Here is an 18412-nt window from a genome sequence, read left to right on the forward strand (position 1 = left end):
TTTTTGTATTTTTAGTAGAGACAGGGTTTTACCATGTTGACCAGGCTGGTCTTGAACTCCTGGCCTCAAGTGATCCGCCCACTTCGGCCTCCCAGAGTTCTGGGATTATAGGCATGAGCCACTTCATTGTGGCACTGACTTTTTTTTTTTTTTAGAGACAGGGTCTTAGTTTGTTGCCCAGGTTGGAGTGTGGCAGCACAGTCACAGCTTACTGCAGCCTCCAACTCCTGGACTCAAGTGATCCTCTCACCTCAGCCTCCCAAGTAGCTAGGGCTACAAGTGTGTGCCAACACGCCCAGCTAATTTTTGTATTTATATGGATTTCCAGGCCGGGAGTGGTGGCTCATGCCTATAATCCCAGCACTTTGGGAGGCCGAGGTGGGTGGATCATGAGGTAAAGAGATTAAAACCATCTTGGCCAACATGGTGAAACCCTGTCTCTACTAAAAATACAAAAATTAGCTGGGCTTGGTGGCGCATGCCTGTAATCCCAGCTACTCGGGAGGCTGAGGGTTTCTCCATGTTGGTCAGGCTAGTCTCAAACTCCTGACCTCAGGTGATCTGCCCACCTCGGGCTCCCAACGTGCTGGGATTACAGGCGTGAGGCATTGCACCTAGTAACATTCAGATCTTCTACAATCTTCTTTTCCTGTATAACGCTCACCATCTGTGTCCCGACATGATCACTGATAGCATCTGAGTCCACATGGGCAGGGACATTGCCTCCCATACTACTGTATCCCCAGCACCTCCCTAGTGCAGAATAAGCACACAGTGGCCAGGCGTGGTGGCTCGCGCCTATAATCCCAGCACTTTGGGAAGCTGAGGCCGGTGGACCACCTGAGGTCAGGAGTTTGAGACCAACCTGGCCAACATGGCAAAACGCTGTCTCCACTAAAAATATAAAAATTAGCCAGGGGTGGTGGCATGCACCTATAATCTAAGCTACTTGGGAGGCTGAGGCAGGAGAGTCACTTGAACCTGGGAGACAGAGGTTGCAGTTAGCCAAGATAGTGCCACTGCATTCCAGCCTTGCGACAGAGTGAGACTCTGTCTCAAAAAAAAAAAAAAAAAAAAAAAGCATCCAGTGAATATCTGACTGCCTGGATAAACTATGAAACTCTGTGATTTGTGATTATTCACCTGGGCCTTCCATCTGCTCTTGAGGTTCATTCAAGCATCACACATTCACTGAGTTCCTTCTGAGGGCCACACTCCATGTCCACACTCAATGGACACTTCCAGGCCTCAAGGAGCTCCCAGTCTAGGGAGAGGGATTTGATGTGGAAATAGAGCAGAATTACAACAGCATAGCACCTGCTGTGATGGAGGCAGGGGGCAAGGTGTCAGGGCCCAAAGGAAGAAGTCAGTGTGGTGAGGATACGGGAGTACAGAGATGCTCCGAGGAGGAAATGATGGTTTAGCAGGCCTAGGAGATAAAGAAGGAAAGAGCTTCCAGAGAGGCAGGCACAGCAAATGGCAAAGGCTCTAAGGTGTGAAACAACCCAGGGTGTTTAGGTCCATGTGACCTGAGTTTAGGGACGCGGAAGTGGTGAGTTTCGGTTAGCAGGCAAGCCTGGGCAGGCTTCAGCGTCTCTCTGGTCTAGATAAATAATTCTCATTGTGTGGTCCCTGGACTAGCAGCATCAGCATCAAGTTGGAACTTGTTAGAGATGCACATTCTTGGCCCCCATCCCAGACCTCCTAAATCAGAAATTCTGGGTGAAGCCTGGAACTCCATATATATATACATATATATATAGAGAGAGAGATAGAGAGAGACAGAAAGAGAGAGATAGAGAGAGACAGAGTCTCGCTGTCGCCAGGCTGGAGTGCAGTGGTGCAGTCTCGGCTCACTGCAACATCCGACTCCTGGATTCAAGCGATTCTCCTGCCTCAGCCTCCCGAGTAGCTGGGACTACATGCATGCACCACCAAGCCCAGCTAATTTTTGTATTTTTAGTAGAGACAGGGTTTCACCATGTTGGCCAAGATGGTTTCAATCTCTTTACCTCATGATCCACCCACCTCGGCCTCCCAAAGTGCTGGGATTATAGGCATGAGCCACCACTCCCGGCCTGGAAATCCATATTTCAACAAACCCTCCAAGTGCTTCTGATGCCCGCTAAAGTTTGAGAAACACAGCTTTAGACTTTATCCTGAAGGCAATGAGGGCCTGGGGTAGGCTTTAAACAGAGGCAAGGCAGTATCAGAACCGCACTTTTTTTTGTTTTTTTGTTTTTGAGACAGAGTCTCACTCTCACCCAGGCTGGAGCCCAGTGGTGCGATCTTGGCTCACTGCAACTTCTACCTCCCAGGTTCAAGCGATCCTCCCGCCTCAGCCTCCTGAGAAGCTGGAATTACAGGAACCCACCACCACGCCTGGCTAATTTTTGTATTTTTAGTAGAGATAGGGTTTCGCCATATTGGCCAGGCTAGTCTTGAACTCCTGACTTCAGGTGATCTACCCGCCTCGGCCTCCCAAAGTGTTGGGATTACAGGCGTGAGCCACTGTGCCTGGCAGAACTGAACTTTATTAAGATCGCTTGCACAGGCTGGGTCCAGGGCAGTCTGGTGAGGGGCTGGTAAAAACCCACATCCGAAAGCTGGCCTGACATGGAGCCTCCCTCCAGCTGGAGAGAGCTGCTGCGGTTGCAGAACAATGTATCTTCACACGTGAAAGGGAAGTGGCTACTGGGAAGTCAGGGACCCCTGCTGAGCACAGGGCCTGTTGCCAGGGTGACCACCTGTCACTCAGATAAAGGGGGCACAGTCCTACAGAGGTTCAAGTTGGGGAGCTGGTTGTCATGACAACCTCCCCTCAGGTAGGGAAAGAAGGAAGCCTGGATGTCCCCAGGTACCTCACCCCCATTCCCTGGAGGGACCACCATTGATCCCAAACCTTAAGTTCCTCCCTGACCCCATCTAGCCCATCCTCCCCTCCTCTGTCCATTTGGGCCCCAGGAGGCAGTTTCTTCCCCTTCCCATCATGAAGCTACACCCTCCTTGTCACAGCCTAAGGGCTGGGGGGCTGTCTCCTTGGCTGCAGCCCAGGCTTCTGCATCCATGGGACCTTCACTCAAGAGGCCAGAGACTGTCATCTGCCAGGCCTTCACTTTCCTTTGCCAAGGCAGGAAACCCGTCACCAGTGGTGGGGCTCTCCCATTCTTTCTTCAGCTGGTGCAGGGTGAGAGGAAGAGGAACAAGAGGACTCAATGCATCGCCTTCAACCAGGAGATGGATGCAGAGGCCCATATTAAACAGCTTTTCAAGGCTTCCCAATAAGGAAGCTCAGAACAACTGAGGCCCAAACTGAAGCTCAGGAGAGGGGCAAGGAGGAGAGAGCAAACTGCACCCTCAAACCTGGTAGAGTGCAAAGTTCAAGGAGTCTGGAATCCAAAAGGCCTGGGTTACAGTCCTGAACCAATACTGTGTGATGTTGGGCAGGTTCTGTCACTCCCTGAGCCTCAGTTTCCTCATCTGTACATGGGAGGTAGTGTCCATATAAGAGTGTCTACCTCTTAGGGTTACTGCAGGGCCAACTGAGGAAATGCATCTGAAGTGAGACGCACAGTGCCTGGCACCTCCCTGCGTCTTGTCCTCCTTTCCTGAGGGAGGGAGGAACACCTGCTCTCAGGTGGCTACTTCTTGATGCTGGGACACTTGCTGGGGGAAAGCAGTGGCTCTGGGATCAGAAATGCTCCATAAATGGCCAGGCATGGTGGCTAACACCTGTAATCCCAGTACTTTGGGATGCCGAGGCGGACGGATCACCTGAGGTCAGGAGTTCAAGACCTGGCTGGCCAACATGGCAAAACCCCATCTCTACTAAAATACAAAAATTAGCTGGGCATGGTGGCGGGTGCTTCTAATCCCAACTGCTCGGGGGGCTGAGGTTGCCGTGAACTGAGATTGCTCCACTACACTCCAGCCTGGGAGACAGAGCAAGACTCCATTTCAAAAAAAAAAAAAAAGAAAAAAAAAANAAAAAAAAAAGAAAAAAAAAAGAAATGCTCCATAAACATTTGACTGCTGGTACTTTTTTTTTTTTTCTTTTGAGACGGAGTCTCCCTCTGTTGCCCAGGCTGGATGGAGTGCAGTGGCCGGATCTCAGCTTACTGCAAGCTCCACCTCCCAGGTTCACGCCATTCTCCTGCCTCAGCCTCCCAAGTAGCTGGGACTACAGGCGCCCGCCACCACGCCTGGCTAATTTTTTGTATTTTTAGTAGAGACGGGGTTTCACCATGTTAGCCAGGATGGTCTCGATCTCCTGACCTCGTGATCTGCCTGCCTCGGCCTCCCAAAGTGCTGAGATTACAGGCGTGAGCCACCGTGCCCGGCCGACTGCTGGTACTGTTATTATTACTATTAATCACCTGGCAATGAACGGAACCCTGCCTGGTAAATTGCTTCCTCCAGGTAATTTGCATTTCCCATTGTCCTTGTAGTCTTAATTCACTACAATCTGCTGAAAGAATGTTTTCTAGAAAGCAGGAGCCATGTTGTACTTTTTAGTTTTCCTGCAATGCCTGTCCCAGTCCCTGGCAGGGAGCACCCAAGAAGCTCAGCAAGGAAGGGACTTGGAGATCATCTACTCCAACTCAGTATGCAAGACAGATGGCTCTTCTCCCTAGCCTTATCAATTGCTTGAACGCCTCCAGGGATGAGGCATCTCCCTGTAGAGCGGTTTCCAGTGTCCAGGACTCTGGGGAGGCTGAGCTCCACGGGGTAAGTAGGAGCTGAATGGGCAGCTACAGAGGTTGGGGACTTCCCCGGATGCCCCAGCAGCCTCCCTTCCCTCCCTCTGAGAGCTGATGATAGGAGTGGTTCTAATTATGCTCTAATTGCTTTCTTCCAGGCAGTTTCTCTGTAGCCAAGGAGTTCAGAGTTCATGAATAAATGAAGAGGGAGGAAGCGGGAAGGGATGTTTATTGATCCACAAATCTCTACGTGCCAGTGTCCACCCCCACAAATACTGGGGCATGCAGCAGTGTGCAGTTTCAAACACAGATGCTCCTTGACTTACAATGGGGCCACGTCCCAATCAACCCATCCTAAATCGAAAATGCATTCCACACCCCAACAAACCCATTGTACATCAAAAAACTATGTTGAACCACTGTAAGTTGGGGACCAGCTAGCTGTACATACAAACACAGAAACATACCACAGCCCTCAAAGGTCCCTCTCCAACAGCCTGGTGGGGGATAAAAGGAAGTTAACAAGAAGTTTCCTAATAGATGAAGCAAGTTGAGGCTCACGAAGTGTAAGTGCCCTGCCCAGGGCCTCAGAGCCAGTGAGTGGCAGAGAAGGCACCTGGATCCAGAGCCCTTGCTCTTCCCCACCCGGTTTCCCACCACCATGGAGGTGACAGTCACCCAAATGTGGGTTCCTCCCGCCTCTTCCCTCGTGCCTCCTCTCTTGGAGGGTGGCCAGCTTTTCTTGGAGGATGAGGCATTTGGATGGAGGGGCAACCTGAGGGGGGCAGTGCCCACCTGATAAGGGTAGAGTTGAGAGTGGGACCCGAAACCAGCAGACACTGCACATAGAGATTTGTGGATCCAATACCCTTGACTTAGACTGTGGTCTTGAGCAAGCCATAGCCCATTTCTTTTTTTTTTTTTTTTGGAGACGGAGTCTCACTTTGTTGCCAGGTTGGAGTGCAGTGGCATGATCTCGGTTCACTGCAACCTCCGCCTCCTGGCTTCAAGCAATCCTCCTGCCTCAGCCTCCCGAGTAGCTGGGACTACAGGCACCTGCCACCAAGCCTGGCTAATTTTTGTATTTTTAGTACAGACAGGGTTTCCCCATGTTGGCCAGGATGGTCTTGATCTTCTGACCTGGTGATCTGTCTGCTTCAGCCTCCCAAAGTGTTGGGATCACGGGCGTGAACCACCGCGCCTGGCCTTTTTTTTTTCTAAGACGGAGTCTTACTCTGTTGCCCAGGCTGGAGTGTAGTGCTGCAATCTCGGCTCACTGCAATCTCTGCCTCCTGGGTTCAAGTGATTCTCATGTCTCACCCACCCAAGTAGCTACAGACACCCACCAACATGCCTGGCTAATTTCTGTATTTTCAGTAGAGATGGGGTTTGCACTGTTGGCCAGGCTGGTCTTGAACTCCTGGCCTCAAGTGATCCACCCACCTTGGCCTCCCAAAATGTTGAGATTACAGGTGTGAGCCACCATAGTCCATTTTTGGGCTTCAGTTTCCCCAGCTACATAGTGTGAAGGTGGAGGTGATGTGTGAGAGCCCCCTCTCAGAAAACCTAGAATTTCAGATGTCCAGGGGGGGACTCATCCAGCTAGACAAAGTCTTGGGCTATGCCCCTCTTAGGTGGCCACTGCCCCCCTCAGATTACCCCTCCATTCAAATACCTCACTCCTCCAGGAGAAGCTGGCTGGAGGCGCTAGGGAAGAGGCAGGAGAAATTCACATTTGGGTGACTGCCACCTCCATGCTGGTGGGACACTGGGTGGGGAAGAGCAAGTGCTCTGGACTCAGGTGCCTATTCTGCCACTTACCTCACTCAACTTATGCATCTCGAGCCTCAAGTTCCTTCATCTGTTAAATGGGAATGAGCGATTATGTCATAAAGTTTCACCCAGGGAATATAAGAGGTTTAGCTGACTGCCTGGCACATAGTGTTTGATAAGTGGTAGTTGTTACTGCTAACATTGCCAACAACCCTGCAAGGAACAGGCTGTTGCCTTCATTACAGATGAAGAAACCAAGGTATAGAGAGGTCAAGCAACTTGTGCAGCATCCCAGGTTAAGCGCCAGGATTTGAACCTACTGTCTGATCCATCTGTGTTCCCAGGGGCTGGCACATAGCAGGTACCCATAAATAATGTGCTGAATTACAGAGAAATGGAGAAAAAAAAAAAGAAAAAAAAAAAAAAAAAAAACATCGTGTAAAAACAGGCCCTGCTTCTAGTGACCAAGGTGGGGGTGAACTGATAGAGGAAGAACTAGACCAAAATTTCCTTCAAGGTCAAAGTGAAGTGCTGGGTCTGAGGGACCCTGGGACCCTTGACTCCTCGGTGGCTGGGGCCAGGCTGGATGGGGATATCCGGGCTCCATGGCATTTGCTTGTTGAAGAAAATCTTTTTTGGGGGGATACAGTCTTGCTCTGTTGCCCAGGCTGGAGTGCAGTGGTGCAATCTCAACTCACTGCAGCCTCCGCCTCGTGGGTTCAAGTGATTCTTGTGCCTCCCAAATAGCTGGGATTACAGGTGCACACCACCACACCCAGCTAATTTTTGTATTTTTAGTAGAGACGGGATTTCATCATGTTGGCCAGGCTGTTCTCAAACTCCTGGCCTCAAGTGATCTGCCCGCCCTGGCCTCCCAAATTGCTAGGATTACAGGTGTGAACCATGGTGCCCAGCCAAAGGAAATCTTTTTACCCCTTTATGAGTTCCACTAAGAAGCCAAAGGTAGGAACCCTGGCTGTTGGCATCAACCAGCCCTGCTCTGCTGCTGCCTCATTGCGTGAGTTTGGCCAAATGACTTCAGTTCTTTGAGCCTCAGAGTCCTCATCTAGGAAACACAAATGGGTGTGACAAAGTTCCACCTCTAGGGCTGTTGTGAGGATGACCTCAGGTGGCATGTGTGAAGCCATGTGGCACTGGGGTTAAGGGCGAGACCTGGGTTTGTATCCCAGCTCTGCCACTGCTGGATGTGACTGCTCTCAGCCTCAGATTCTGCTTCGGTGAAACAGAGGTAGTAGCTGTGCCCACCCCACAGGGTGTCGTGAGGATGAATGAGCCACTCCAAGTAAAGCAGTTACAGCAGAATGAGGTGGGTCATAAGTGCTCAGTAAATCTTCTCTATTAGACTATGCCATGTGCAGAGACCCTGCAGTCCATTTTATATATGGGGAAGCAGAGCCCCCAAGAGGGCCAAGGACTTGCCCAAGGTCACAGAGCCAGTTTACAGCAGAGCCAGGCCTATCTACGAAGCTGGTGTAGGCAGTACCCCCTGCCCAGACCTTTGATTCCATGATAGTGTGAGATGTGTGAATGGATAAGCATAAGACCTTTCACGGCCCCGGGCCATCCCGCTCATGGCTTGAGGACTCTGGGGGTGAGAGGTGGCTGATGCTCCCCTCCCCTGTCCTCCCTGGTGGCTCCAAGACTGGCCTGAACCAGCAGGGTGTGTCAGAATCCAGGGAGGGCTGCCCCACCTTTCTGCCCCCTGGCCAGACCCTCCACTCCAGTGCTGGTTGTTAGAAGCCTCAGAAACAATCCAAAGGCCCAGGACCAGAACACCATTTGTCAGCTTTGCATGGTGGTGGCGGGCTTGTCTCCATGGCAACAGTGCAGTGTGAAGGCATCCCGGCATCATTAGGGAGTGCGCTGAGTAGTATAAACAGAGGCTGCAGTAGATTACACGCCTATTATGAGCAGTCTCGGGCTCTGAGCACTGGTAATTATGCCTAATTGTGCATTTAATTGTGTAATTGAAAACCCACATCTCTGGTTCAGGTTGGGGCTGCAGAACATGCCCACCTCCCTCCAAAAAACAGGCTTAGGAACCAATCCTTACCTTGAAAATCTCAGAATTTTTGCCCTTCTAGGGCAAGGGGTGGCCAGAGCAGGCAAAGGGATAAAATGCCTATAGATTTCCATTTCCCCTACTGCCTGAACCAGGAGCTCACCAGGCCCTGTGATTAGAGGTAGGGGGTGGGAAGGAGTATGCTAAGGAGAGGGGACATGGTAAGCTCACAGAAATGTTCATAATTATAGATATCATTGTGTGCTGTTAGCACTGTCCTCTCAGGACCTAGAACCAGCATCGAGTGGTTCCAAGGGATCTGGGTCATCACTAGATACATTACATGTCCAAGCTGTCATCCAACCTACACATAAATTCTTTCCCTCCCTCCCTCCCTCCCTCCCTTCCTTCCTTCCTTCCTTCGAGACAGGTCTTGCTCACTTGCCCAGGTTGGAGTGCAGCGGTATGATCTCGGCTCACTGCACACTTGACCTCCTGGGCTCAAGTGATCGTCCTACCACAGCCACCTCGTAGCTAGAGCCACAGGCAAGCACCACCATGCCCAGCTAATTAAAAAAAAAAATTACTGTAGAGATGTGATCTTACTATGTTGCCCAGGCTGGTCTTGAACTACTGGCCTGAAGTCATCCTTCGGCCTCAGCCTCCCAAAGTGCTGGGATTATAGGTGTGAACCACCATGCCTGGCCACACGTAAATTCCACTGCCTGGGACAGGAAGCTCACCACCTGGTTATCAGCCCCCACCCTTGCAGAGCCTCTGGAGAGTCTGAAAGCTGCTAACAAGAGTTCAGTCCTCTCCTCTCATTTCCCACTTCATAGGCTGTGATAAATGAGGCCCAGAGAAGGCCAGGCCCAACTCACAGTTGCACAGCAGTGAGTACCAGAACCCAGGGATTCTGTCTTGCAGCTGAGGGCATGTTTCATACCCTAAGATGACTCAGCGCCTAGAATCATGCCTGGCAGTTTGTGTGTGCTTGGTAAATATTTGCTGGATTCAACTCCAGGTAGTTAGCTGGGGGCAATTCTCACTCTCTAACCGAAGAGTATCAGACTTTCTGTATGTAGTTCAAGAAGCTCACCTGCGGTGAGCTGGAGGTGAGTGATGGGCCACAAGCCTCCCAGCTCTGCATCTTTGTAGTCTGAGACTTGATCTTACAACCAAAATATGCTACATGGGCATTTGGGGTGGGAGCAGTGCAGACATCCAGACAGACAGACAGAAGAAAGATGAGGTCACCAGAATCCCTGACAACCTGACACCCAGGTGTAAAGTTTTGAGCAAGCCATCAGAGGCAGACGTCTCCTCTCCTCGTGCCCCCAGGCCCTGATACCCCGTCAGTCACCACCGCCTGCAACAAGGTGGGCCAGGCAGCACCTCTGACCTCCACCTGCGAAGAGGGGGAGCTCATTGCTGACTCAGAGCTGGAAGGGTTCTTTGAGATGATGAGTCCAACCTTTTCCCTATACAGAGTGGGAGAGAGGCCCAGAGAGGCCACGCCTTCGCCTTGGAATCCTTCTTAGTGAGTGGCAGCCTGTGCCCATGGCTCTCCCTACATTATCTCAGGTTGTCCTCTTTACAGTCCTGTGAGGTGGGTGCTATTATGATGCCCATTTTACAGAAGAGAAGTCCACAGTCCAGCAATGCCAAGACCACACAGATGGAGAAGAACCGCTGCTCCAGCTTGAGCCTTTCACTCGTTGAGAAAGGGGAGTCATCTCATTTCCTACCCCACAGTACTCGGATTTGCAGAACCTGCAGCCTCATTTCCTGGGTATTCAAGAGTGTGCCCTCTTTGTGAGCTCCCACTCTGCACGTTTTATTTCAAAGGAGCTTCCCAACAACTCTCTGAAGCAGATGATTATTATCCTGATTTAGAGAAGTGCAAGTGGAAGCTCAGACAGGTTAGGTGTCTTCCTGCCCAAGGTCATCCAGCTACAAAGAGGCAAAGCTGGAACTCACATCCCAGCCTGACCCCAAAGCCCAGGTTCTTCCCAGTTCCCAGTCCACCTCCTTGTCTCTGGATTTGTCAGCTGCTTTGAGAGGGGCCAGGAGGCCAATGTAAATCAGGAGAACCTGCAACCACACTTCACAGCTCTTCTGAAACCTTAGTGCCCATTCAGCACCTCTGGGGGAAGTTTGCTTTGCGGTCTGAAGCTCTCCCTTGTCTCGGAATCAATCAACATCCCTCTCCAGGCCAGGGCAGGGAAAGGTAGGCAAAGCACTGGGACGTGGCTTCCTGGGCCTAAAGCCAGCTCCACCCCCATGGCCTGGATCTAGTGTTTAATTTTTAATTTTTGTGGGTACATAGGTATATATATTTATGGGGCACATGAGATATTTCGATACAGGCATCCACTGTGCAATAGTCACACCAGGGTAAATCAAGCGTTTATCCTTTCTTTGTGTTACAAATAATCCAATCATACTCTTTGGGTTATTTTTATTTTTATTTATTTATTATTATTATTTTTTTGGGACAGAGTTTTGTTCTTGTTGCCCAGGCTGGAGTATAGTGGTACGATCTTGGCTCACTGCCACCTCCGCCTCCTGGGTTCCAATGATTCTCCTGTCTCAGCCTCTTGAATAGCTGGGATTACAGGTGCCCGCCACCATGCCCAGCTAATTTTTTGTATTTTTAGTAGGGATGGGGTTTCACCATGTTGGCCAGGCTGGTCTCAAACTCCTGACCTCAAGTGATCCACCCACCTCGGCCTCCCAGAGTGCTGGGATTACAGGTGTGAGCCACTGTGCCCGTCCAGTTATTTTTAAATGTACAATAAATTTCGTTGACTGTAGTTTATTTGTTGTGCTATCAAATACTAGATTTATTCATCCTATCTAACTATGTTTTTATACAACCTCCCCACTCCCCCACTACTTTTCCCAGCCTTTGGTAATCCTTATTCTACTTTTTTCTTTTTTTTTAAGATTTTTTTTTTTTTTTAAATAGAGGCAGGGTCTTGCCATGTTACCCACGCTGGTCTCCAACTCCTGAGCTCAAGCAATCCACCCACCTTGGTCTCCCAAAGTGCTGGGATTATAGGCATGACCCACCGTGCCAGCCTCCTCATTCTACTCTCTACTTCCATGAGTTCAATTGTTTTAACTTTCAGCTTGCACAAATAAGTAAGAACATCTGAAGTTTGCCTCTCTGTGCCTGGCTGGAACTAGCTTATTTTTTTATTATTATTTGTATTACTTTTTTTGAGACAGGGTCTCACTGTGTTTCCCAGGCTATAGTGCAGTGGTACAATCTTGGCTCACTGCAGCCTCAACCTCTGGGGCAAAAGCAATCCTCCCCTCTGCTTCAGTAGCTGGGACGGCAAGTGCATGCTACTGTGCCCAGCTAATTTTTTACTTTTTTATTTTTTCTTTTTTTGCCAGGCTGGAGTGCCATGGCATGATCTCAGCTCACCACAACCTCTGACTGCCTCCTGGGTTCAAGCAATTCTCCTGCTTCAGCCTCCTGAGTAGCTGGGATTACAGGCATGAGCTACCATGCCTGGCTAGTTTTGTATTTTTAGTGAGACGGGGTTTCACCATGTGGGTCAGGCTGGTCTCTAACTCCCGATCTCAGGTGATCCACCCTCTTCGGCCTCCCAGAGTGCTGGGATTACAGGTGTGAGCCACCGCACCCAGCCATGCATCACAGCTCTTTTAAGTCCGGCACAGAGCTTGGGGGTGGGTAGAATGGGGAGAGGGGGCATCTGTGTAAGCAGTTAGATCTGGCATCTGGTAACAAGCCCTGTGGCTGAGGAAAGGTTTGGATTTCTCCACCTGCTTCCACTCCAGCATCCCACAATACTAGCAGGGGGCAATGGGGCATGCAGGAAGAAGCTGTGGAGTCCCAGATCTGAGTTTTAATACTCATTCTGTACCTACCATGTATGTGGCCATGGATAAGCCACACAGTAGCAGGAGACATATATAAAATGCCTAGTACAATGCCTGGCTCATAGCAGACGCCAAACAAAAAGAAATTCTCATCATTTTAATTTCCCACTCAGCCCCGTATTTTCCATATAAAGAAGAGCTGAAGTGTTTGCGGGAGTGACCCTGCTCACGAAATCCTCTAATACAGGCAGAGATGGGGCTGATGTGACTTGTCCAAGTCTCAAGGCAAATAACAGCTAGCCCTGGAGAGCACTTTCCTAGGCCAGGGACCGTACTTGGTTATCCCGGCATCAGCTTGCAAATTCCCCAAACTGCCATGGGCTCGTGGGGTAGAAGCTGTTCGTACTACTTTGTAAGTAAGAAGGCAGAGGCTCAGAGAGGGTGCGGGACTTCCTGGGAGTCACAAAGCAAGGCCTGATCCCAGATGTGGTGCTCCTAGCCCCTGTGCCAGATCTCAGAGAAGCTGCCAATTATGGGCTGCTTATTTAAAAAACATCCACTCACCTACCCTTACAAAGGAGCAGAACCAGGGCCATCCCCAGGTCCCCTGGAGGCCCTCTTCTCCATTCTACCTTGCTCCGCTCATCTTATAAGGGCCTTGAGGGCAGTTTGGCCTCACTCTGTTCATTCACAAAAGGGAGTTGATCACCCCTGCCAACTCTGTACAAAGGGGTTTGAGGAACAGAAGGGGCCAGTGGCCTGCATAATTTCATGCTCCTGACTCTGATAGCTGGCCCAAGGACCTCAGGCACCCAAAGCAGAGCCAGACCCTCCCAAGGAAGCCATGAGCTTGCAGCTGCAGCTGCTCCAGAGTGCAGGCCCCTGCTGGAGCCCATCTCCCTCTGGTCTTTGCCATCATTATTGCTAATAACTTCATCAATCAGGTTGACCATGTTTCACACCATTACTCGCAGCTCAGCTGGAAGCTACATCCCGCCCCCCGCCCCCATCTTCCAGAAAGCAAAGAGCTTTCTAGAAGGGAAAAGAATGAAACCAACATTTTTCTGAGTACCTACTATGTGTCTGGCACCCAGCCAAGGAAGCCCTTTCTACACCTCTGTGAGGTAGGGACGACTCTTCCTCTTTTACAAAGGAAGAAACTGCAGCCAGAGGAGTGAATGCATGTGTCCAAGGTCACACAGAGCTGGGACAGAAACAACCATGGCAGTGATCTATTATTGGATACTCCCTGGCTCACAGTGCAGGCACTATGAATGAGCTTACTGAAATATGATCATTTTCATTTTCAGATGAGGAAACTGAGGCTTGGACCTGTCTGGTCCAAGTGTCTGCACTGGTTAAACATGAGCAGCAGAGTAGCACGGGACTGAGAGGATGGCTCTCTGTTCAGGCAGAAGAGTCCTCATATCTTGGTTCTGTCACTGACTAGCTTAGTGAGCTTTGGCAAACGTCATACACCTTCAAACCTCAATTTCCTCACCTGAGAAACGGGATAATAAACACATATATCGCACTGTGCGGAACTGCAATAAGAAGGATGAAAACAGTAAAAGAGCTAACATTTATTGACCGTTTAACATGTCCCAGGCACTTCGCCAAGCACTTTACATATGTATGCTCATTTGGTTAAACGAGGTAATGCATATAAAGTGCTTAGCACAGGACTCCTGACATGGGAACGATAATGATGATGATGAAGAAATTGATGGTGATTCCCTGGGCAAATCTCACTAGTTCATCCCCTTCCAGGAAGAACAGAGTGGCCTGTAAGGTTTCAGGAAGGAAGTGAACTAGGAAGAGTTGGGTTTGGACAGGAGAGAGAAAAGGCACAAGATTAAAAATTAAAGGGTGAATATGTTAATAATGTTGTCAAGATGATACACCAGAAAGAATTCTGGAAAGCAAGGGACCCAAGATGTTGTACAGAAAGGAACCAGACCAATATGCAACAAAGCTGCCATGCCAAAGCCGGGTGTGGTGACATGCATTGTAGTCCCAGCTATCTGAGAGGCTGAGGTGGGAGGATCACTTAAGCTCAGGAATTTGAGGCTGCAGTGGGTTATGATGGCCACTGCACTCCAGCCTGGGCAACACAGCAAGACTCCTATCTCTAAAAAATAAAAAATAAATAAACAAAACATGACAGTCCAGGCATCACCCTGAGTTCCTGACAAGTAGAGCTGGCAGTATCCCAGTGAGCCAGACCAATAATTCCTCCCATTTTACAGATGGAAAAGCCAAAGCCTAGAGTGCGGAAGAGACTTGCGCAAAACCGCAGGATGTCAGAAGCAGAGCCGGGCTTGAATCCAGGTCTTTTGCCTCTCAGCTCAGTGTCCAATTACCTGCTACTTCCCACAAAGGATAGTCCACAAAGGACAGTGCAGGGGGCCACCTGGATACGTTTGGGCTACAATACCACAGACACATCCCATGATACGAATCATTAAGATAATAACGGTAAGCTACAGTTTAATGAGTACTCACTCTGTACCTAGCACAGTACTAAATTCATTACATGGATTGAATCCTCACAACAACCCTAAGGATTAGGAACTGTTTTATATTCTCTCTGTTTAACAGATTACAAAACTATGGCTCAGAAAGGGTAAGCAACTTGCCCAAAATTGCACAGCCAGGAAGTGACAGAACCAGGTCTAGAAGCCAGGTCTGTCCTGTCAAACTACAGAGCCTTAACTACTATCCTACACTTACCCATCTGAAAGTCAGAGTCCCTACCTGCTCCAAATCACATCTATCCCAACTGAGGAAGAGTGTTTCAGATTGGCCTGATTCATTGTAACGATTAAACTCCATTTGAAAAAGAAAAATGACACAGTGCCTCCTAAGTTTTCAGCTGAAAGATATTTAACAGCCTCTATGTTTTCCTCAGTCCCTTGGATGAGAAAACCAAGATTCTCTTCTCCCCTCAGGCTGGTGAATTCCAGCTTCCTGGGGTACATTATGGAAGCTGTCAGGCAGTTAGGAGCTCCTGGGGGTTAGTGACAACCGGAGGGCCCACTCTGCAATCAGCCCAGATAGTGCAACAGAGCCAAGAGAGCAATTTTCAAGTCCCTCCCGCAAATGATCTTGCACAACCTTCACAAGCTGCCCAACGCCACTCAGCCAGGACATGGGAGAACCGGAATTCCACCCAGGTCTCATCTAACTCAAGCCTCTAGTGCTGGTGAGATCCTCTAAGTGGAAGAGTGGGGTTAGCTTAGCAAGGGAGAATCACGGAGGAAGGGAAGTAGGAGGGAGAGACTGTCTACCACCTTCATTTCTCTCTAGAGCTATGAGCTCCTCCCATGGGGCCCCAGACTTACCAGGGCCAGACTACTTATTTTATAATTAAGAAGGCAACAGAGGACCTGGCCAACTGCCTGGATTCAAAGCCTGGATCCTGGTTGGATGTGGTGGCTCATGCCTATGATCCCAGCACTTGGGAGGCTGAGGTGGGAGGATAGCTTGACCACAGGAGTTCAAAACCAGCCTGGGCAACAGAGGGAGACCCGTCTCTAAAAAACAAAAAAATTAGCTAGGCATGGTGGTATGCACCTGTAGTCCCAGGTACTCAGGAGGCTGAGGTGGGAGGATTGTTTGAGACTGGGAGGTCGAGGCTGTAGTGAGCTATGATTGCACCATTGCACTCTGGCCTGGATGACAGAGCGAGCCCATGTCTCGAACAAAAAAAAAACAAAACCCCCAAAACAAAGCCTGGATCCTAGTTCCTGTAGAATCCTGGACAAGTTACTTCATAGGGCTGTTATGATTAAATGAGTTAATACATGGAAAAGTGCTTCCAAGAGTACCTGACACTTAGTCAAGGGCTCTCCAAAGCTAACCGTTGTTATCATCGCCAACAGAGAATGAGCACGGGACAAACTGTTAACAGGCTCACCTTTGGGGAGGGGTCTAGTTATAGAGAGAAGAAAACTTTTTTTTTTTTTTTTTGAGACACAGTTTCACTCTGTTGTCCAGGTTGGAGTGCAGCGGCGTGATCTCATCTCACTGCAACCTCCGCCTCCCGGGTTCAAGTGATTCTTGTGTCTCAGCCTCTCGAGTAGATGGCATTACAGATGCGTGCCACCATACCCGACTAATTTTTGTATTTTTAGCAGAGATGGGGTTTCGTCATGTTGGCCAGGCTGGTCTCAAACTCCTGACCTCAGGTGATCTGCCCACCTCACCCTCCCAAAGTGCTGGGGTTACAGGCATGAGCCACGGTGCCTGGTCTAGAAAACTTACTTTTATCTTCTGTCCTGTTTGATTATGTATTTATTTATTTATGTTTACAATATATGTATATTACTTTTCTAATTAAAAAAAAACAGTTTAAAATTTAAAACTGAACAAACACAGAAGAATCCTCTGAGAGGTTTAAACATTTCTTGGCATTTCATGTTCCTCAAAGTAGATAAAGAAAAACAGACAATCTCTGCCCTTCTGGAGTTTCCATTCCACCTGATCTTGATTAATCCCCTCTGCAATCCTCAGGGATAATCATTTTACAGATAGGAAGACTGAGGCCAGCCAGTGCGGGGAAGTCACTTGTCCAGTCTCCCACAGCTGGGAGCAAGGCTACAATCTCCAGAGCTAGGGCTGTTTCTACCACTGCCCAGGCCAGGTCTGTAGATGGCATGTTTGAGGCTGGTGTCCCCAGGAGGAGAGAAGCAAAACGAATGAGGAGGTCTGCATGTCCAGGCTCAAAGCTTCACTCTACATTATCATTGGCTCCTGTGGTGGGGAGGGTGTGATGGATGCAGGCAAGAGTGGAAACCCAGAACAAGGAGTCCAGCATGAGGGGGGCTCAGGCTGCTCGATGCTCACTCTCAGACCTGGGTTCAGCAATGGAGGTCCCCATGCACCTCTGCCTAGAGAAGAAGCACAGCTTCAACCTCCCTATTTGTTCAATCTCAGCTCTAGGGTAGGTAGGAGACCCCTGCCTCTCCTTAACCACCCTCCCAAATTCCCCTGCCAGGGCCTGATTTGAAGGGCAACGCTGTTTCTTCTAGTCTGCTACAGTCACTGCTCCCTGAGACAAGAACCCGAGTTCCCTATGCTGGGGCTAGGCACAGTGTCCTTCCATACTCTGATCCTCCCTGGAGCACCCAAGTGCCCCCACCCCCCTGACGCTGTCCCTGGCAGAAGAGTTGCTCTGGTGGGTGGACCTGATGACTGATGGAACCCCCATGGCCACAGCGGCCAGACCAAAGCAGGAAGTGTGGTCCAGGCTGGGTCAGGCTGGCCCAGGATCTGACAGCTCCTGGTGACCCTCTCCAGGGAGGTGGCTCTCCATTCCCAGGACTGCCCGGTCAGGAAGGTGAAGGGAGGCAGAAACAGCACAAAGGATTGGAGAGTTCTTGGAGTCTAAGATCCCAGAATACAGATGAACATGGACCAGAAATGGTCAGCGATCTAAAGACACACCAAAGAGAAGCCCAGAGAGACACACGCGGGAGCAGAGACTGTGAGAAACGCTCACATAGGGTTGGTGATCAGAGGCAGAGACCCAGAGGAAGGGAGAGACTCATGCAAACGAGGGATCTAGAGGGAAACACACAGCAGGACTTCAACGGATCCACAGATCAGCCTCAGACACACCCCCAGTCCCAGCGAGCCACAGTCCCACAGCGCATCCCCCAACAGGAGGCCACTTGTACCGTGCGGGCGGGCCGGGGACTCGCGCACAGGACGCACTTAGGGACCCGAGGAGCGCCGGGCACAGCAGCGAGAAGCGCACACAAAGAGACAGCCCGGCCAGCCGGAGCAGGCTCCACCCGACCGCTCCGAGACTCCAGACCACCCCCCGCCCGGGCACACGCACCAGACACACACACAGAGACACACGCAACCCCACCCGCACGCCCTGGGACCGCGCCCCGCCGCGCCCCACCCTGCCCCGACTGCTTGGGCGCGCGGCGCTTACCAGCTGCAGGCAGCAGAAGGCGACCAGCGTGCAGCGCCCGCTGCACTTGCCCATGGCTCCGGGGGCTGCGCGGGCCGCCTGTCGCGGCGCCCCTCTTGCTCCGCGCCGCCGCCT

The 18412-nt window shown here is 50.4% G+C and overlaps 1 protein-coding gene across 3 annotated transcripts in view; it reads right to left on the minus strand.

Moving 5' to 3' along the window:
* Window positions 1-18406, minus strand: part of NKAIN1 (sodium/potassium transporting ATPase interacting 1) — a 58328-nt gene extending 39922 nt beyond the window's left edge. For 2 of the 3 annotated variants that reach the window (XM_017857051.1, XM_017857050.1), the window contains exon 1: window positions 18299-18384. In XM_017857051.1, the coding sequence (XP_017712540.1) occupies window positions 18299-18352 (54 nt within the window). In that variant the 5' untranslated portion in view covers window positions 18353-18384. Of the gene's footprint in view, window positions 1-18298 lie in introns of all 3 variants that reach the window. The other variant, XM_017857049.1, reaches the window with a different exon arrangement.
* Between the last annotated feature and the right edge of the window lie 6 nt (window positions 18407-18412).

Source organism: Rhinopithecus bieti, unplaced genomic scaffold (assembly GCF_001698545.2).
Source record: "Rhinopithecus bieti isolate Rb0 unplaced genomic scaffold, ASM169854v2 scaffold_44592, whole genome shotgun sequence".
NCBI classification, from domain to species: Eukaryota; Metazoa; Chordata; class Mammalia; order Primates; family Cercopithecidae; genus Rhinopithecus; species Rhinopithecus bieti.